This window comes from Larus michahellis, chromosome 5, assembly GCF_964199755.1.
Source record: "Larus michahellis chromosome 5, bLarMic1.1, whole genome shotgun sequence".
Taxonomy (NCBI): Eukaryota; Metazoa; Chordata; class Aves; order Charadriiformes; family Laridae; genus Larus; species Larus michahellis.
The window spans coordinates 71,171,109-71,192,525 of NC_133900.1; the positions used below are offsets into that span (position 1 = coordinate 71,171,109).

General features: G+C 43.3%; 1 protein-coding gene across 7 annotated transcripts in view; it reads left to right on the forward strand.

The window, feature by feature from the left end:
- N4BP2 (NEDD4 binding protein 2) overlaps positions 1–5,429 on the forward strand; it is a 37,577-nt gene extending 32,148 nt beyond the window's left edge. For 6 of the 7 annotated variants that reach the window (XM_074587852.1, XM_074587858.1, XM_074587855.1 and 3 more), the window contains 3 exons: positions 1,495–1,663; positions 3,514–3,637; positions 4,464–5,429. In XM_074587852.1, coding sequence (XP_074443953.1) covers positions 1,495–1,663; positions 3,514–3,637; positions 4,464–4,509 — 339 coding nt within the window. In that variant the 3' untranslated portion in view covers positions 4,510–5,429. The remainder of the gene's footprint in view (positions 1–1,494; positions 1,664–3,513; positions 3,638–4,463) is intronic. The other variant, XM_074587857.1, reaches the window with a different exon arrangement.
- Positions 5,430–21,417: the final 15,988 nt, after the last annotated feature.

A 21,417-nucleotide genomic window follows, 5' to 3' on the forward strand; every position in this document is an offset into this window, starting at 1 on the left:
ATATACCCATTGGTTACTGTTGATCATTGCTGTTGATCATATTCCTGATTCGAAGTATCAGCTGTTCCTGTAGATTGGTTTCCTGGTGCCTTCACATGAGACCCTTCCATTCACGCTTCGTTCAGACCACTCTTTAAAAAATTCTATTACAAATACCTTCAAAGGCTGTTGCTTTTTCACTGATCTAATAGCACATAAAAATTCAGTAAGAATTCACATTATAGAAGCATTTAATTCTAAACTATGAATTGCATTATGACAGAACAAAAATGTAATAATGAATTACTTGAATTTGCTATTATCTTAAATCTTTCATGCAATTGGTATAATGTATCACTCTAAACGTTTAGATTTTTACTGTGCATGCAGGAAATACTCATTATCGTCCTTTATAATGAACTCTTTATGTTCTTTGTTTATATATCCTTGAAGTTTGGAGAGATTCTAAACAAAGGTCTGCATGATTTTAAGTAGAAATGTAATTTCAAGTCCTATCTTACTTTTGTTCTTAGTCATAATGACAAGTACAATCTACAAATTTATTATATACTTTCTTTTAGGTAATAAAAAGGCAAACTAAGCTACCTTTATTCATACCAAATGCTTATGCTTGGTGGCCTTAACCTATCTTGAGAATCCTCTGCAAGTGAGAGTTAAAGGGCTGGTGTCTCTGGTCTGACGCTAATGCACTTCAGATGATCCATTTTAAGAAAGTGTAAGACAGACTGTCACTTCTGTTCGCTTGAGCCCTTGTCAGTCCAATACCTGGTGTTAAATCTTCCTTCCCTTCTCCATCCCTTCTCAGCTGTGCCTACAGATATTAACACTGCAAGGTTCATGTGTTCACTGTGTAATGTGAATAACCCTAATTCCAACAGAGACTGTATTGACCTTGTCAGTCATAAAAGATCTGTCAAAAATATTACGTAGATAACAGGCAACTACTTTAAAAAAAAAAAAAAAAAAAGGGAAAAAAGTTTAAAAAAAAAAAGTGTTTGCCCTTGACTTGTCTGATTTTTAGGGAATGTGTTCAGAAGAATTAACCTCAGCTATAACACTCAGCAGGTTTTTCCTGGCCTGTTGGGAAGATTCTCTAACATTGTTTCATTAAATGTTGAGCAAAATAATTTCAGAAAGTAAAATTCTATCGTTAGGATAATAAATCGGAAAACCATCATGGAGTATAACTTTTTAGCTTATGTAAAGACCTTATGATTTTGTGCCTTTTCTGGCTTTTTTTTTCTTGTAAGGCTTTTGTTATAATTTCTTCTTTGTGCCAGCTTTGAATAGTTTCCTAAGAACAGATTTCGTGAAATCTCCTTGTGAGTAGGTCTCACTGAGCCTCTTCCAGAAGTTCTGTTGCGATTATAAATTTTACTGCTTCAAACTGTGAGCGAAAAGCACCCTGCCAGTACTGTCATTTTGTACCCAACGACCAGTGTGGAGCTTAGATTATATCTCAGCGTGTAATAGTTGCTGTGCTTATGAATAAAGGGTCGTCTTCATGAGCAAAAGATGAAAGAAGCCAACCATGCTGCTGCTGTGCAAATCTTTGAGAAAGTAAATACTTCCTTGCTGCCTATGAACGTGTTGGATCTGCATGGTCTCCATGTGGATGAAGCTGTGAATCACTTGTCCAGAGTCCTGCAGGAAAAAAGTGAAGGTAGGAATAAACTAATAGTTCCTGCCCCCTAAAAGTTATTCTCCTCGTTTTCTACTAAGAAATCACAATATATGGCAATATCAGGGGGAATTAATCTAATTTAATAACATGTAAAACCAACCGGCTTTTGGGTGGTTTTATTTTCAAAGTTCCCCCATGGATTTTTTTATTTTCTTTGACTTGGCAATGATTCTTTTTGCTCTCTGTTTTGCCCTGCCCCGCCCCGCCCCCGCGCTGCCCCGCCCCATGCTTCTTTGTATATCTTCCTTTTCCTTTTGTTTTATCCTTCGCTTTTATTTTTTTATTGAACATTTGATCTGTCCTTCCTGGCGTTTTTAACAGAGATGGTAATTCAAACATATGTGTCATGTTTGCATTGCTTTGTCAGAACTATGTTACTTATTTAATCTTTAAAGAAAAATCATTATGTTGGGATTCTGAGCACAATGGTTATATTGTCTTCAACTTTTACATGAAATTGTGTGATTTGAGCTATCTTTCAGTAGCTTCCATATCTATTTTTCAGCAGGATCTCTTGAGATGGGAACACTGCTACTTCCATGAATGTCATTTTGTGCAGCTTTGCTTGAGGGCTTGTTTTTTCTCCCAGTGAAGTGTTCAAGTACTTTATGAGTGTTCTTGCTGTAAAAAGATATATTTTCTGCCTTATTAGTTTACCCTATAAATTTAAACACACTGGGAATGCTTTTATAAGAAGTATTTCTTATGCAAGGTACCACTGCTCAAACCTAATTTTTCGAAGCAGCTAATCCACACAGTAGAAACAAAAGTGTTCAGTGGGGCCTTCATCCTTTTCTTGCAATATACATCAGAGATAATTTAATTGCATTATCTTGTGCTATTCCTAAAATGACATTTGTATACTTTAAGCTGCAACCTAACGCTTTTTAGAGCTATATTTCCTGATCTGTGCTGGAATGATGGTAGGGACTCTCTTTTCAGTCCATTCACCTAAATCTACAAAAAACTCATTTCAGTGTGCATACATGGGAAAGGGATCAATAACAGCCACTAAATGCTTGCAGAATTAACAGTAAACTAATATAAAACCCAAATAAAGTTAAGTGAGAGAGAGAGGGTAGTTGAGGAAAGATGTCATCTGAACTGATAATCTTGAACTGGCAAATCTTGTCTTGTTTTGAGAATCCAGTTTAATTTATATTTTTCCTCTTTTTTTTTTTTTAAACTCTTAATCAATTTAGGTTGCTGTTACCTCTGGTAGAAGAGCAATGTATTTTGTTATCAGGGCTAGATGCCCTAATAAAGCTCATGTGATGTGTTGATCTGTTGATTCACATGCTCCACCATAGCAGAAGTTAGTCAAAATAAGTGTAATTTAAATGTCAAAAACTGTGTGGATTTATATTTTCCTTCTTCCTTTCTTTATCTAATAAAATTTTATTTTATTAGTCACATTAATTTAAGATAAAATGTGAAGCAATAGAGAGAAGTGTTGCTTAAAAATTAACTAAATCACACCTGCTTCTTTTAATTTTGCAATTTTAATTTACATCACAGGATGTAAATTCCAAGCAAAGATTAAATGGTAGAAACAGTAAAACTGTATGAAATTAGAAGGATTTTGTGATGATCACAACGTGTACTGCAAGCAATCCAGATTTAAAAAGCTTGCCTATATTTTTTCAGAATATATTTCTCAGAAGAGGGGAAAAATGCCTACGTTTACGTAAAAGATACATAGCCAGCATGGGAGAGCAAAGTTCTAAATCACTAGTGAGAGTTTTCAGAAGAATGGATGGAAAGGTTATACTGAATGCCAAGTCTCTGCTGAGGGAAGATTTTAACCGTTACAATCCCTGCTGTTACAGAGTACCAGCAGACTGGTGGTAAACCATACCTCTGTGTTATCACGGGAAGAGGAAGCCATAGTCAGGGAGGAGTTGCTCGCATCAGACCAGCAGCTATCAGATACCTCACAAGCCACAACTTCAGGTGAGTTTAGATTTTTGTTACTGATACGTTTTTTTCTTAGCCCACATTTAACTAACTGAAAATTGTAGTTAGTTTTAGAATACTGTTAAACTACTAAACAGATTAAGGCAGGTCTGCTGTTTCAGATTAAAGTAGGTCTGCTGTTTCATAAATCCAGTGCGATTGTGTGACACACAGCCATCTTATACGGAGCATCTGTTATGTGTTAGATCCTTTCCTCTGGGATAGATGAAAACACTATGAATTAAACTTATCTAGTATAGTTTAATTACATATTTCCATTCAATGTTGTTAGCTTTACTGTGAAAAGTTGTTAATCCTGCTTTTTATAGGTCTCCAATAACCTGCTTTAGTGCTCAGCATCTTATGCGGGACAGCAATTGAGCAAGTCTGGGCTGGCATCAGTGTGTTTGCTGCTTTTTCTTTACAGGAGCATGTGAAGGTGGGACTCAGAAATAGCAAAGACTTCCCATTTCCTTCTTATTTTCTACAGAAGACAAGGGAGAAAATCTGTTTTGAAAGAAGAGGGAATGAAAGGGGAGCAGGAAAAGAGGAGCAGAATGAATATAACTGGGAATATTGGGCAACTTTTTTTTTTTAAAACTTTCCTCTTAGTTCCTGCTGTTTCCAGCTCATCACCTCTCCAGACCCTGTAAAATCCTCCTTCACTGTCACATCCAGAGGACGTGATGCTGATTTGCTGACTCTCACAGGCATGCATACTTGACTGAGAGCCTTATCACTTTCCGTATGTTAGATAAGGGCTGAAGGATATGGCATTGCACGTAGCTTTCATGTTGAAGCTTCATCTTTTCTTGTTTCACAGGTTCACAGAAGTAAAACCAGGCTGCCTGAGAGTCATGCTGAGTTGAAGGGTTGTCAAGAAGAGAAGAGGAATATAGAAACTGAGGTGTTAGATTACAGCTAAAAACTTTTTGAACAACTGCAATAGTATTTTGTAATCTGTTTTAAAGGATGCTATTTTATTAGAAATGGTTTCAATTTACAGCAAGTGGTTTTGTCAGTATGTTTTCAAGAAAATTTTTTTGTGGAATGGATCCTATTTTGAACCTGCAAAAAGAAGACACAGTATTTGAAGTCACAGAAATGCATATTAAGAATTCTGCTGAGCAGTGTATGCTGTTTTAAAGGGAAGTTAAGGTACAATTTTTAAATATAACTGTCTTCTCAGCATACCCAGTCTGTGTCTTTTGACCCTCACACATTTTAACTGCTGTGGATTCTGTGCTTCTGAAATGTCATACCTTGTACAAAGTTATTTTGTGATTCAGAACTTTGTGCTAAAACCTTCAGAAGAGCACAGGGGAGGTGAGAACACAACAACTACTAATACTTCAAATCCAGTTACAGCTGGGTGCTAAATATTTCCAGGTTTCTTCAAAAGTCTAATGTAGTCTTTTTTTAGTGGTGGTTTTGTGATGGTTTGACCGGTTCTGTCGTCCTTATTCTATTCTAAACTTCTTCTGATACTGATGGAGGTTGTATATAAAGGACTGTGCATTAAGACAAGCTGTGTGTTTGGTAATTCTGCAAACTGACTGTGATCTATTAAAGTGAAAAATACAATGCTATAGTTCAATCTCTACTTACACATAGCTAACACTGTAATTTTGCAGGAAATGCCCATACTCTTTTCAACATCCACTGGATTAAAAGTGTTTCTTCCTTTATGACTTTTTGAATGGAGCGAAGTGAGTACTGTTTCACTTTACAGGTGTCTAATAGTGGTGTGTCTTCATTCTGTCTGTATTAAACTTGGTGATGTCCTTGTAGAAAGTATGATTGTCTGTGAGACATTTTAAATGTATTTTTAACGTCAAAGAGAATGCTAATACTACAGTAGTAATTGCCGAACTGGAAAGTCTGAGAGTACGAAAGTTATTCTGTTGTTGGTGGTGTTGCATCAGCATCTAGAAATACCTGTGGAAAAAACCCAAAACAACAAAAAGCCCCAAACGAACCCCTGCAAATTAAATATAAACATCTATATACATCTATACTTTGGCAAGTATTTCCAGTAAGCAATCAGAATGTATTTTTAATAGAAACATCTTCTAGAATGCATTACTACTTTTGTTTACATCTTTGCCTCTTGAAAGGCATATGAATTTTTGTTGTAAGGCTTTTTCAGAACAGGTATGAGTTCTGTATTAGGAATAATACTAATGGGTTAAGGATTAGTGGGAGGGTGTTTTTCTTTCATTTTAAACCACTTTTGCTCTAAATTTTACCCAGGAACTACACGCGCATAGAATTTGTGTATGAATCCATATGTGTGTGCAAGTTCTGCCATTTGCGTGCATGGGTAGTAATAAGCAAGGAACTTCTGTGAGAAAAGCTGTGCACAGAAATAGGTTTCACTTGAAAATGTGTCTGTTTAAGTTGCTGACAAACTGAAAGACATGATGTCTCCTGAATATCCATATTTACTGTAATATATACACAGTGAATGCAATGTACGGTAGACTTAAAAATTTGAGTTTGTCATGCTTCAACAGATACTGTAATCTTTCCATGGTGATTTCAAGTGGAAGAATAGCTTGAACAATATTTAATCAAAGGGACTCTTACTGGAATAATAGGCTGTCATAATAAGTTTTATACTTTTTGTGGGTACTTAGTTCACCTGAATTGCATCCCTTCTCTTTTTCTTTCTCTCTGGGCTGCTCTGGTAACCAGTAGGTGAAACACAGAAGATCTGTGCTCCCCAGACAGCACTAGCACAGCTGTTTCTGCCACCACACAACGTCCTGTGCGGTGAAGCCCATGCTTCATCCTCTGTGACAGTGCCTAAAACGGACTGAGATGTTATTCAGGCACTTGGACTCGAGACAGCAGTTCAGACTATCAGCTGTCCAGGGTTGCAGATGCTAGAATGCTTCAGCAGAGCTAGGATCTTTCTTTTGGACCAAGGAGCTTCCTTCTGCGCCTGAACAGGTTTTCCTTAGTGCTACTGTTTACAACGAATGGAGCGCAGCTCTTTAAAGCGTGGTCCCTGTTGTATGGCCTGGGTGTCTGAGTTGCCCAGTGTGTGCTCAGAAGTGTTGCCTGTTGAGCTGCTGGGTGCCCAAGCCCTACAGTGATGTGCTCGTAAACAGGGAAGTGCCAACGCTTCTGGTTGTTCTGGGAAGTGGCCTGATTCACTCAGCATGTTTGCACTGTTCCTGACATGGGCAAAGGCAGCTTAGATTTCAGTTCAAAAGATGAGCAGAAAAAGTTATGGTCTTGCCCCATCTGTTCATCATAATGTAGTTGTTGACAAGTTTACCCTGGAGGTGAGAAACACAGCTCCTGTCTTAGCAAGGGGGTGATGATTGCACTTGACTTTCACTTCCCCAGAAAATACTGACCAGTGCGCTCAGGAGTATTCTTGAATTTGCCACATCCTGAGCCTCTTTCAAAATAGCAACTGTAAGCTAAAAATGCAAGGTCAAGGGGACAAAAGCGATTAAAGAATATAAAATGCATAAAACGGCCTCTGGAAGAGGGCTAAGACTCTTCAGAAAAGAAGCTGTTCTCACTGAGCTTCAACATCCTTCCACATTATTTTTTCGTCTCTTAGTCCTGTTTGGATAAATGCATAAAAAAAATGTTCAGGGCAAAACCTCAGCTCCAGTCTTTACTAGGAGAGTTTGCTTTCTCCAGTCTGTCAAAGTCAGCAGAGGAGTACATAGCTTAGGAGCCATTTGGAGTACTTCTCTCTCTCCCTCTCTCCATTGTCCCTTTGGGTAGATGTTGAGGTTCACGAAGGTGCTCTGAATACCCTATGTGGTTATAGGTTGATCATTTGGCTAGTATCTGCCATTTGATTACAGGCTGAACTTTGATGGAAAACGATGGTTTAAAATCATAACGTGGGCAGAACTGGTCTTACTGTTACTAAAGTTATTGACAGAGCCTTCAGCAGCTCGGGGTGAGCCGTTGCAGTTGCAACTCAGAAAATATGATGAGCTCAGCCTTTTTCTTCCATAGGAGCTTAAGCGTGTGCTTAGAAGCTGTGCTGAGCTGGGTACAGAATGGAGCAGAAGATCAGTGCACAGAGAGAAAGAAAGTAGACTTTTATTAGTAAGTGTCTCCATGCTTTTAGCTACTCGCGAAACTGTCCAGAAAAAAACACACTGGACTACTTGTATTTCTTTGACTGTTTTTATAATGTATAGTGGGATGAATTACATCAAATATAATTGTTTCAAAATAGGTTATATTTCAGAACTTCCATCTTTTCTGATGTCTTTTGCAGTTACATCAGTGAGAATCCTGAGGTATCTTGTAAATTCTGTATCATCTTACACTTTTGATTAAAGTAGCGCTTAGCAGTATTGCCACCAGCACTCTGAAATAATGTGCAACTGTTAAAATACCAATTTTGTGTACCACTTTTTATTCTAGTCTTCAACAGCATGTGGTTGTGATGACTGGTATTCTTTAATATGTGACTTTTGCTTTCTTTTTTACAAAACATTTTAACATTTATCCCAGTTTTTAATTTAGGAAAACTATTTTTAATACAAAACCTGATGCTTGTGCTAGCATTGATGAGTATTCTTACAGTAAAGAAAAAAAAGGCTCAGGGGTGCAATGAAGAAAGTTGCTCATAAGTAATGTGAGTGTTTAAAAATATATTTCAGTTGATTGTGAAAGTGTTAGGGCAAAAGTGACTTTTAAAAAAAAAAAAAATTTCAAGATACCTTGATAATATTTTAACGACTTTGGATTTTGCTTTTGTGGTAGAACTTTATTTAAACTTAATGTTTTCATAGGCCTGTTGAAGGACACCTCAGGCAAAGTTTAACTGGTGTTTCTTTGTGGCTGTTGGAAACACATTGTGACTTGGGAATCCCCATTTAAACAATGTCCAGATGCTCTAGTCGTAACCTAGAACATGACTAGAACATCTGGAACATGACTGTTGTGAATACATGCAGTGTCAGGGAAGATCTTTACATGCTTACCAGAACATGCATTCTAGAAGGTTTAACTTGAGGAGGTGAAATGTAACCAAATTGTTATTTAATCTTGCCACAAAACATGGTGGGTAGACAAGAGAATAATTTTATTTTTGATAATGGCAAAGAAGGATCGTCATAAATGTAATATGAGAAATTATACATAGACTTTATGTTACTGATGCTTATGTCTTCAAGTGCAATTCACATTTCCAGTACAATATTGCCCTCTTTGCAGAGCTGAGAGGATAGAGCGTGAACGCTGTAACAAAGGAGTTCATTGACTTACCACAATTTCCAAGTATCATGTTCTCTTTAAAAAAAAAAAACAACAAAGCAACACACAAAACCCAACCAAAGCCCAACGGTTCATGCTATTTCAGCTAAATAAACTGTGCAGAGGATTAAATGACTATATGTGAATATGCATGTGAAAAGACCTAGTATTGCAGCTACCAGTTGTAAAAGCTCTTAGGACCATACAGTGGAAGATATCAAAGTCTATTTTTAAATTAAAATTAAAAAATGATTTTTTTATTTGTATAAAGTTGTAATTTTGCTGTTAACTATAACTTTCATTTTTTACTGAAATACAGTTTTGTAATTTGCATTTAGAATTTCTAATATGAAAAGGAATTTACAAAATCTAGTTTAATAAAGGATTTTTGCCACAAGTATAGCCTTCTGTCTTTCCTTGGAAGATTGCATTTCAGCTTGTATCAGATTTTGTCAAGTAGTCGTCTTGGAGTTCTGCATGAAAGCCACTTGCCTTGACTTGAGGATACCGTCTGTAGGGAGATGAAGCGACCATCTGCGGGTGTAAAAAGGAACAGATTTGTGGCCTGATTTTAAGTGTTGTGAGTGGGAGCTGAATGCTCACGTTACTGAAAATAAGGGTCATGGTTTCAGATTTTTTTTGGCCTGAAGTAGCTGAAGAGATGCTTGTTCAGGCCTGGCTTATTTTGTGGGAGAGTGAGGGCAGTGGTGTATGTCTCAGGGGGAGGGCAGGTATAACCACTGTAAAGGTGAGGGGTTGGGGTAGGGAAGTGTTCTGGATAGACCTCATTTAGCATGACCCCTTAGATCAGGGGCAGTGACAGGTCACATCCCGAGGAAGCACAATCGCTGTATTGTCATGGATTCAGAGCTAGTAAGTCTGGCTTTTCCCAAACCTGGCTTTTCCCAGACAAGCCTGCTCTGTGCAGATATTCCTGTGTTATGTTCCTGTAAGTGTGGAAAGACACCTGAGAGCAAAGTGCTGGCCAGAGCCCAGGCTATTTTATTAGCTCAGGTTGAGGACAACTGGCTTCAATCCGAGTTAACTCCTGCGGAGTTGTTCCTATGACTTCATTGCCTTGTAGCTCAGATAGACTGCTGAAATAAGCCAGGTTTGTGCGTTTGCACAGCAAAGCTCTAGCTAATAAGGTTTTGGGAACACATAAAAGTTTGGCAGATGCTGGCTTGGATCCGATACGGCTGCTTCTGAGCCACAGCGACTAGACCACAGAACGGGTGAATGTCTGGTCGGTTGTGTGCTCCTTATTTAAAGGACTCTCTGCTCTGGCAGTGTGGCTCAAGGTCAAGCTTGGGGACTCTCAAACTATCATGTTTTAAAGTGGAGGAACTGCTTCTGGACTTGCCTCCTCTCTGGAGGCAGGATGGCGGCTCAACATGGAGACCCAGCTTGACTCCTGCGCTTGTTAAACAGTCTATCCTTCTCTTTCACTTCATGCTTTTCTTTCCTCTGTGTGCTGGGCTGGCTCTGAGCTCTTCTCTGCTTGCAGCTGGAACTTTGCTCCGCGATGGCACTCTGGGCATTTCTGAAAGTCCTTCTCTCAGTTTAAATATGAGAAGTGTAGTATTTCAGTCTGTCCTTGCTTATGGAAATCGTTTGAACTTTTAAGGCTGAAAATTGAAGTGTGGTAAAATAAAAATATTGCTTGAGGTGAACAGAAATTTTCAGCCTAGATCCTTGAAGTACAATTAAATGTTGTGTCTGCTGGTGGAATGCATCGGGCAGCTCGACAATAGGTGGTGCCCTTGCTAATGGCATAGAGTGATGGTGGCAGCAGCTTTTACTGTGCCCTTGCCGGAGCTGTTGTTTCTCTGTATGATGTGCTCTAAAGGATGTTATTACACATCACATGCTGCTCGTTTCTTCCTCAGAGGGAGAATACTGTATTCAGAGTATTGTTTTGGTGACTTTTTTTTTCTTCTTTACAGATGGGTGGGGTAGAGTTTGTTTTCAAAATATACTTGCTGCTCTGTACTAAAGATGGGGAAGACAAGTTCGTTTTTGCACTCAGATTTGAAGATGATAACGTTGGGGTTTCTCCTTTAGCTATTCTGCATTGGTTTTTGTAGGTTAGTTGCCTGGGTGTGTGGACAAATCAGTCTGTTCAGAGACTGACACAAAGACATTGTGCTATCTCGTAAAGTCTATGCCACCGTGGGTGTTGCCGGTGGTCATCTTGAATCTTCTTAAAATCCCTCATGGGGAAGGACCCTCTTGATGTTGCTTGACTTCTTGCATTAGGAGGCCTGGCTGGGCTAGCAATGGCTTCTCATTAGTTGCCATCGTTAATTCTGTAGGATATGTCAGGAGATGAAGTTTGCTTTTTCCTATAGCCTGAGTGGCTTCTACACGGCATGTAGCTGGGAGGTGTTGTCTTTTGAGGATTAGCTCAGAGAGCCTTTCCCATAAACAGGGCCTGTGTTTGTCCCGAATGACAGTTGGGAGCTTTGGAGGATCCAGGAATCCTTACCATCCCCTAGGCTGGTCTGCTCTGTGTCCCTAAGTGCTGGAGACCCCTTGGGATGCTGAATAGGGTCTGCAGCCTTTCTCTCTCACATCTCAATGGAAAATACAACAGGCAGATGGTGAGGGAAGTGGTGGGGCATGGAGATGCCCTGTAGGCTGGAAGAATCTCGTAGGGAAGGAAGATCTGTGGTGGCCTGTGGATGGGCCACGACTGAGGGGACATGTTGCCGGGTGCAGGCACAAGCCCTGAAGAGCAGTGGGGAAGGGTGGCTACTGGATTCAGATCAGCGCAAAGAGACTGCTGTGATGAAGGAGAAAGGCCTGTTATAGCATGGGGGGCTTTATGCCGGAGGATGGATGGTGGCGTGGAGTAGGGGCATGCCAGTGAATTGACACTAGGAAGGATCTGGAAAAGATGATAGGGCAAGGTCTTGTGTGGCAGGTGGGCAGTGCAGAGGTGTCCGGGACACCCTGGAGCACCGCAGGACCGTTGCAGTAAGGTAATGTCCTGGTTTGAGAGACATAGGATTCATTTATCTTTCAGTAATTTTGGGTAGGGTCTCTTCTAATGCTTGGGAAGACTGCATTTTTAGAAGACTCTAGTGTCTGAATTTGTGAAAATATTTACTTTATAGCCAGCGATGGTGTGTGGGTTTCAAGGTCTCAGTGTTTTTGGGCCTTGCCAAGTGCGGGGACAAGGAGGAGCACAGCTTCCAACTGATATAAGTGTCTGAGTATAACCCTTGCATGTTTTATATTGGTATTAGGATCAATATTGGTTCTTTAGTGTTATTAATGTTAATTATTTAGTCTTATTCTATTAAATCTGTTTATATTTCAGCCTTCAGGTTTCCTTGTTTTTTCAGATTCCCCTTCCCAGGTTGGGAGGTGTCATCGGGGGATAGAATAATTGTCTAAATGACAATAAATTGTTGTGGGTTCTTCAAACTGTAACAGGTACCATGTGTGGATGGGGCACTACTGCTGGGGCAGCCCATTTCCTCCAGCAGAGCAGTGCTGATGTGTCCAAACCAGCATCTCAAAGCAGACTGTTGCTGGGATGCCCCATTCTTGCTGAATTAAGTGTAGTAGATGGGGCTCCACATCCTGTGAGTGACTTGTTTTGTACTGTGTTCAGGTTTGGGGTTTTCTTTTAGCTTTATTTATGTAGCTTTCAGATTTTAAGAATGCCTCAGATCTCTGTCTTGACTGAGACAAAAACTGTGTTGCAGACTTTGGGGTGGGGTGGGAAGCACTTGCAGTTTTGGTAGCTTTTTGTCAAAAACATGGGGCTTTTGTCATCTGTTCCATGATGGACATTTAGGCAATCCCTGCTACTTCAGGGTTTGAAAAAGGCAGCCATGTATCTATCCCCAGTGCCACCAGAGGTCCCTATGGCCCGAGACCCTTGTGCTGTGTGATCTTTAACTCAAGTTGCGGAAACAGAAAGGACTGAGGGGGAGCACAGGATAAAAGCCACCATCTTGCTTTCCTCCTCCTTGTCCTAAGCTGTTTTGTGTCCTCTGCCATGGCATTGGGTCTAAAACTAGATTTGTGCACTCCTTTTGAGTAGGGAACGTTTTTTTCGTATGGCTCGGGAGACATGTTACATGACTTGGGGAATGCTAAAATAATAGTAAAAATATTAAACACTGATGCATTTCCTCTGTATGGTCGGGATGTGATATCTGTGACTTTCTTTGGGCAGTAGGACATTGAAGTGTGGCAGTGCTGCTGTGACGACTGCTCTTTCTACAAGCTTGGTAAGCAGCTGCATAGATCATTATTATTTTTGTGTTCCCCTGAGAAACAGGACCCTCCTCCTTCTTACACATCCTGCCTGCACCACAAATTTAATCAATTTGGTCTGTAAGTAGAGGAGTGGTAGTCCTGTCAAGCTGGGCTGTGCGAGCTCTGCATCGGCTAACTCACAAGGCATTGCCTTGGATTCCCACCTCTAAGTGAGGGTAAAAGTAGTCTTCCTCACCTCTGTGTCCATCTTGCCTTTCCAGACTATCCCCTTTTACTGTCTTGCAGTGCCATATAGGCAACCCATGGGTGACTGGGAGCTTCAGCTTTTCGGCATTTACCAAGATAGCCATGTTTAGTAGCTATCTTGATGTACTGCAGAGAGAACAGAACGTCCCAGGAGGGGTGGTGCACCCTGGCTGGCAGGGGGGCTTCTCCCAGAGAGGGCTTTGTGAGCAATTCAGGGCACCTTCCTCTGGGGAGACATCTCCATGTTCATGGACTAGAAACTGGCTGGTGAAAAGGGGAGCCTGAGACTGCTGGGTACGACCGTCCCCATCTCCTCCTTCAAAACAGGAGGAAGTGGGGAAAAGCACATTCAAAATAAAAACAGCTGCTGCCTTCATCTTCCTGATTTTCCCAAGAGGAACTCCGATGGCTTCTGAGTTTGGCAGGGCAGGAGGCCTAGTTTGTGCTGGCATTTCTTTCCCTGCCAAGGCTGATGAGGAGGCTGCGGAAATAAGGAGACAGGGCAGCGCTGTGGGGCAGGAAGGTGTGCGAGTGGAGTGGGGCCGGGGCAGGAGCAGCCCTGGGGGAGAAGGGGGAGAGGAGCACTTGGTCCCGTCTCGCTCGGCATGGGCGGATGGGCTGGGGAAGCTGTGTGGTCAGCATCTACATTTCTGGTGGTTCCCCCGGGGCCTGGGAGCCGAGCTGCCCTCAGCTGCGGTTTCCTGGGCTGCTGGGGAGGCAGGGAAGGGGGAGTCCCAGGACAGGATGGCCGCCAGGGCCTGGCCTGGGGCCGCCTCACAGCAGGGCTGGTGAGAAAAGCTGCTTCCTCTGGCACTTCCCTGCTGTGACGGAGGTCAGCTCTTCACCCTTCTGGGCAGGGTGAAAGGAGGAACCAGCGTTTCCTCAGCGTTTCTGGCCTCCCTCGTTGTTTTCTCGCCTGGGCAGTGGCACTGGGGATGACCTCAGCTGCTCTGAGCCTTGGGCAAGGCCAGGGGTGAGTGAGGGAAGCTGACCTGGCCCTGAAGGCCGTGGAGTGGCCTCACCTCGGGTGCAATTTCACAGAGAAAACCACTACAGCCGCCTCCATGGCTTCAGCAAAGCTGCTGGGATTAATTTTGCATTGAATCCAGATGGGCGAAGGAAGTGTGAATGTCCCCGGGGAGAGAGAAAATTGCAAAAGTCAGACAATTTACAGGAACAGATGTGGGCTTGCACACTATGCATGTGGAAGCGTTTGCGGGCAGGAGAGGGCTGCCCCTCAGACCCTGGGGCTGCCAAGCAGACCCTGCCCACCCCACCGGCCCCTGCCAGGGCTCTCCTCTGCCTGCCCTGCCACCCTGGCCACCATCTGTCCCCCTGCCACAGGCAGCCTGCCTGCTCAGCTGCTCTTGCCCTCTCCCTGCCAGCTGTGTGGCCACTCTGTGCCCCTCCAGGCTGCAAATATCTCCTAAGAGCTACACCAGAAAAACAACAGTGGGCAAACTGCATGGATGGCCACACTCAAAGAGTTGCAGTCAATGGCTCAATGTCCAAGTGGCGAGCAGTGACGAGTGGCGTTCCTCAGGGGTCGGTACTGGGACCAGTGCTGTTTAACATCTTTGTTGGTGACATGGACAGTGGGATTGAGTGCACCCTCAGCAAATTTGCTGATGACACCAAACTGTGTGGAGCGGTCAGCGCACTGGAGGGAAGGGATGCCATCCAGAGGGACCTGGGCAGGCTTGAGAGGTGGGCCCATGCGAACCTCATGAAGTTCAACAAGACCAACTACAAGGTCCTGCACCTGGGTAAGGGCAATCCCAAGCACAAATACAGGCTGAGTGGAGAATGGATTGAGAGCAGCCCTGAGGAGAAGGACTTGGGGTTGTTGGATGATGAGAAGCTCAACATGAGCCAACAATGTGTGCTCACAGCCCAGAAATCCAACTGCATCATGGGCTGCATCAAAAGAAGCGTGGCCAGCAGGGCAAGGGAGGGGATTCTGCCCCTCTACTCTGCTCTGGTGAGACCCCACCTGGAGTACTGCATCCAGCTCTGGGGATGACAACATAAGAACAAGGGCATGGGCCTGTTGAAGCAAGTCCAGACGAGGGCCACAAAGGTGATCAGAGGGCTGGAGCACCTCTCCCATGAAGACAGGCTGAGAGAGTTGGGGTTGTTCAGCCTGGAGAAGAGAAGGCTCCAGGGAGACCTTATGGCAGCCTTCTGGTACATAGAGGGGGCCTACAGGAAAGATGGAGAGGGACTCCTTATCAGGTAGTGTAGTGATAGGATGAGGGGTAATAGTCTTAAACTGAAGGAGGGTAGATTTAGATTAGATATTAGGAAGAAATTCTTTACTGTGAGGGTAGTGAGACACTGGAACAGGTTGCCCAGAGAAGTTGTGGATGCCCCATCCCTGGAAGTGTTCAAGGCCAGGCTGGATGGCCAAAATCAACCTGGTCTAGTGGGAGGTGTCCTTGCCCATGGCAGGGGAGTTGGAACTAGATGATCTTTAAGGTCCCTTTCAACTCCAAGCATTCTACGAAACGCAGAAGAAATCTTGCTCCCTCAATAGGGTAGATGGGTATTTTGGGAATTAGTAACTGATTTTGGGGGAAGAAGATTGAATTTATTCACAGTAGCGTGACTTCTTTTATGCTAGACTGTCTAAGAATGAAACGGAGGAATTAAGTAACCCTCAGAGCAGTTCCTAAGCACGTTTCCCTTTCATGAAAGGGGAAGTAGGTTTTCATGTTGCCCTGGAGGAAAGCACTTCCCATATATTGTCCTGACAGCCCATTCTGCACTGGCGTCATGGGAGGAATTGTGCTAGGAAGTTAGCACACTGGTTTCTGCTCATCAGATACCAAGAAAAAAGAAGTGTTTAAATGTTAGTTTTGTCACACAACCCAATCTCAAGAGGAATATCCCAGAGAAATGGCTAGTCAGTAATCTGTACCCAGCAGGAAAACATATAAAAGTAGCAAAGGGTAGTTAAGTAGTTAAGACTGCAGAAGGTTGTGGTCTCAGAAAGTGGGGAAATCTCTCCCTTCTTGTCTGCACAAGTGTATGGGTTTAATGTATGGAACAGAGCTATATCAGTCTTGAAAAGAGGCTGGATAAATGTAGATGCCCACATACAAATGTTAGCACCAAAACCAAATGCAGTCATCATTTGCACAATTCAGGGTCCTCTGTTTTGGGCCTGAGAGGTCTGTGCTGCTCAGATGTGCCCAGGTCTGAGTCACTCGATGCCTTGCACCCATCTCAGCGCTGTTTGCACCCAGAAAGTGGGTGGCTTGGGGCCAAATCCCCCAGAGCATGGGTAGCTGGAGGGATGCTCTGTGGCCACCTGAAGCACAGGGCAAGCCTGTCACTGACGGCAGCTCCATTTCTGCGTTACAGGAACACAGATCTGCTTTTGCAGGGCAGATGGAGATGCTCGTTGGCCATCTCTACCTGCTAGGTATGCCAGTGGTGCCCAGGCTGTGGCTGCTCCACGCTGCCCCTCTGCCTCCTGATGGGCCTCCTTTCATGGTCCTGCCAGGTGCAGGATGGCAACCAGCAGGAAAGGTGGCTGGAGGTGGTACCTTGCTGGCATGGAGCCCCTGCCCACAACAGTGGGGACCTGCAGCTGTGGTGCCAGCTCCCCGCTAGCCGCACACCACCTCTCCCTCTGCACCAGGGCTGTGTCGGCTCCTTTGTCGTTGCTCAAGGAAGAGGCAAGGCCTTGGGAAGGGGCTCAAGAGCTGAGTTGAGGGTTGAACTTTGAAACTTGCTCTGTAACTCAGGAAGGAGGGTCCACTCAGGAAGGAGGGGGTGGCATTGCAGGTATACTCCTGCATTTAGACTTCTCTGTCAGGAATGGTGCAGCCCCAGTGTGCTGGAGGGCTTTGACTCACCCTCTGAAGAACTCTAGTCCTCCTCACATGATGTGTGAGGAACTCACCTCATGCTGGGTTTTGGATTCTGTTTTATCACCATGTGCTTCACTACAGTACCAAAACTGAGGAGTGTCTAACCACTGTGTTATCTTGCTGAGGAACCACAGCCTAAATTCATCAAGGCACAGGAATGAATAGTGTGCAAGTTCTAGCAAAATCCATGTAGGAACTGCTTGTGAAACTGCATTTTCATTTCCTCTTTCAGATTTATTTCTCTGACAGTGAGTAATGCTTCAGAAGTTGCTGTGCCTGGTCTGCTTTAGAGACTTTAGCGATGCTCTCCGCTGTGCTGCGAGGAAGCCTCCCTTTCTCTGAGGTATCTATCCCTGGGAAGGGAGTGCTTTCACCCCCAGGCTGATATGGGTCTGGGCAACCTACCTGATTTCCCCCGCACTGCCCCAGGAACCCAAGCGAAAGCAAATAGCCACATCCCAGTTTTCCCAACACACAGCTGGCATTTTGACCACATACATTTCTCCTCCCTTCCTTTGAAAATGTTAACAACAACAAAAACAAATTAGGCTCTTTTTTAACCAAATAAGCACGCTTCTTGTGTGTTGTTTATACCTCTGGTGCAGTGCCTAGACATAAGCAACAATTAGCTTTATTTTGTATAATGTAGTGATCATCTAGGACAGAAGAAGGGCTTGAAAGGCTAAATACAATGTGTATCAAGAGTGTCAGGATTTACTTCCCGAGCATTGCAATACCATACTATTGGAGGCAGACCAAAGCCAGAGCTGAGCAAATCTGAGAAGAAAAAGGCAATCAGGTAGTGGGGACAGGGATAGCTTCTTTCCTTGATCTCAACCCCCTTCCTAACATCAATTTTCTCCAAGTGAGACAGAAATCAGTGGATTAAGAGACAAATGCGACCTTTCCTTGTAAACTGGCCCATGTCTTTACATGACAAAACCCTGGATAATGTTATTTTACATAATTGGTTATAAACCCTTAGTTACTTGAGGTTTAAGACTTTAATTTTTACTGTCAACTTACTTTTCAATGCAAAGATAATTTGCAACCCTCCACTGCACCCCCATAAATATTTTCCACAACAAAGTGTTTGTTTCTGAAAGTCCCAGATAATGACTCATACCGAGTTTAAAAAAAAAGGAGAAGCAACGTATTTTAGAATGTATTAACAATATTCTCTCACAGCCAGATGTTCCCCTTCATTGCACACCATGAAGAGGTGAAAAAGAGCAGAAAAACTGTAGTAAGAAAGAAAAAGAAAAAAAAAAAGCAAGGATCAAGATAAACTTGTCAGGCTGCAGTGTTACATCTAACTTTGGAATTGCCTGCACGTTGTGCAGGGAGTGTGGAGCTGAGGGTCTCTTCCAGGTCACTTAGGAAGTGAAGTCATGGAGCAAGTGCATGAAGCATGTGCATCCCTAAGAAAGGTCTCAAATTTTTATCCACAAAACCCCAAAAGAATGGAAGAAACAAAAATAAATCTGACATTCAACTATTTTTAGCAAATTATTGGGTCAAGATGCTCCAGGAAGCACAGTGGAGGGAAACGGGTGGACATCAAGATACGTTAGAACACATTTCTTATTCTACAGTCTTGGTTTTTCGCTGAGCTCACTTGATTCAAAAGTTGTTTATGAAGTATTTTACAGATGGATGCGCTCTTTATCCAAAATGCAAACTGCTTAGCCAGATGGCCTCACATCTGGATTAGTCTACAGCGCAAAACAGAAAAGAATAGTTGCATTTTTAAGCAGTTGCTATCTGTAGCGGACCTAAAATGGGTGATGATCACTGAAGACATTTATATCAATATAAATTGCGAATGGTATTTATTTCTCTACTTCTGACAAGCCACAGCGTTCTGGTGGAAACATTTCAGGATGTTTGGGTGTCTGATTTTCTTTATCACGATCGCAATGGAAACTTATTGCCTGATTGCATGCACTGGTATTGGGAAACCCAAACCCGGTTAAAAACAGAATAGATGTTTAATGTGAAAACTAAGTAACACAAGTTCTCACGTAAACTGGTAATGCACTGAAGCCCCTTATCAAAAATCTTGTCTCAAACTAAAAGGAAGATTGAAGCTTTTAAGAAGACAGTATTCCAAAAATGCCTTCTGTGAGCCACCCTTCCTTGCCTTCATCCCTGTTGATAATTAACTAAATTAATTTAATTTCATAAGGAAAAGAAACAAATTGATTCTCCAGCCTAACTGTGCAGCACTGTTCTGCAAGCTTTGAATCGGCACGTTTACAGCATGTTTACACAGGTTATATTCTTGCAGCAACTACTTATATTTTTGGCACAAACTGCTTTTCATCTACATATAAATTATCATTTTGTTTCCTTTTTGCTTTATCTTGTAATTTATTTGGTCGGTTTGTAATCATTCTTGGAAGCGGTATGACTTTATCTTGGAATGCATTGTACTGTCATAATGTTAATGTGGACAATTTCGTTATCTGTCTTCAGAGAGATCCCATCCTGCAAGGAACACAAAATGCATGGTTTTAGATCTGGATCAAGCAGCCTGTTCCTATGGCTTCATGGATAGAGATGGTCTGAAAAGGCTTCACTGAACACAAAACGTTTTCTGAAAAGGACTTTGGTTCTATTTCTCTGTCTCTGGGGCCAGTTTCGAGGCTGCTGGGAAACCCACTGCTCATGCCTCCAACGGAGGTGTAGCCAGCCCACTGTGCTGGTCATCGAGCTCCTCGTGTTCAGCTCTGGGGCAGCTCCCCATCCGTGCCAGGGGTCTTGAGCTGCTTTGGGATTATGGGACAGGAATGTCCTCCTTGCTGTCTGATTGCCAAAGTGGACAACCTCTTGTACTCACAGCTCCTGAAGCATAGACCATAGACCTGGCACTTGAAATCATCAGAGATGGAGACTCCACCACCTCTCTGGGCAGCCTGTTCCAGTGCTCTGTCACCCACAAAGTAAAGAAATTCCTCCTTAAGTTTAGATGGAACTCCCTCTGTTCAAGTTTGTGCCCTTTACCTCTTGTCCTGTCCCTGGGCACCACTGAAAAGAGCCTGGCCCCATCCTCCTGACACTCACCCTTTAAGTATTTATAAGCATTGATAAGATCCCCCCTCAGTCTTCTCTTCTCACACTAAAAAGACCCAAATCCTTCAGCCTTTCCTCTTAAGAGAAATGTTCCAGTCCCCTAATCATCTTGGTAGCCCTTTGCTGTACCCTCTCCAGCAGTTCCCTGTCCTTCTTGAACCATGGAGCCCAGAACTGAACACAGTACTCCAGACGCGGCCTCACCAGGGCGGAGTAGAGAGGGAGGATGACCTCCCTCGACCTGCTGGCCACACTCTTCTTTATGCACCCCAGGATGTTTTGGTCACAACAACCCCAAGCAATGCTACATGCTTGGGGAAGAGTGGCTGGAAAGCTGCCCGTCAGAAAAGGACCTGGGGGTGCTGGTGGACGGCCAGCTTAACATGAGCCAGCAGTGTGCCCAGGTGGCCAAGAAGGCCAACAGCATTCTGGCCTGTATCAGGAATAGCGTGGCCAGCAGGAGTAGGGAAGTGATCGTGCCTCTGTACTCGGCACTGGTGAGGCCTCACCTCGAGTGTTGTGTTCAGTTCTGGGCCCCTCTGTACAAGAGGGACATTGAAGTGCTGGAGCGTGTCCAGAGGAGAGCTACCAGGCTGGTGTGAGGGGTCTGGAGACCAGGTCATATGAGGAGAGGCTGAGGGAGCTGGGCATGTTTAGCTTGGAGAAGAGGAGGCTGAGGGGAGACCTCATTGCCCTCTACAGCTACCTGGAAGGAGGTTGTAGAGAGGCGGGTGTTGGCCTCTTCTCCCAGGTGAATAATGACAGGACCAGAGGAAATGGTCTGAAGTTGCGGCAGCGGAGGTTTAGATTAGATATTAGGAAGAATTACCTTACTGAAAGAGTGGTCAGGCACTGGAACAGCCTGCCCAGGGAGGTGGTTGAGTCACCATCCCTAGAGGCGTTTAAGAAACGTCTAGATGTGGCACTTCAGGGCATGCTCTAGTGACAGAGATTGTAGGTTTTTTGGTTGGACTCGATGATCTTAAGGGTCCTTTCCAACCGTGAAGATTCTATGATTCTATGAAGATTCTATGCCATTGGCCTTCTTGGCCACGAGGGCACATTGCTGGCTCACGGTCATCCTGTTGTCCTGGAACTATC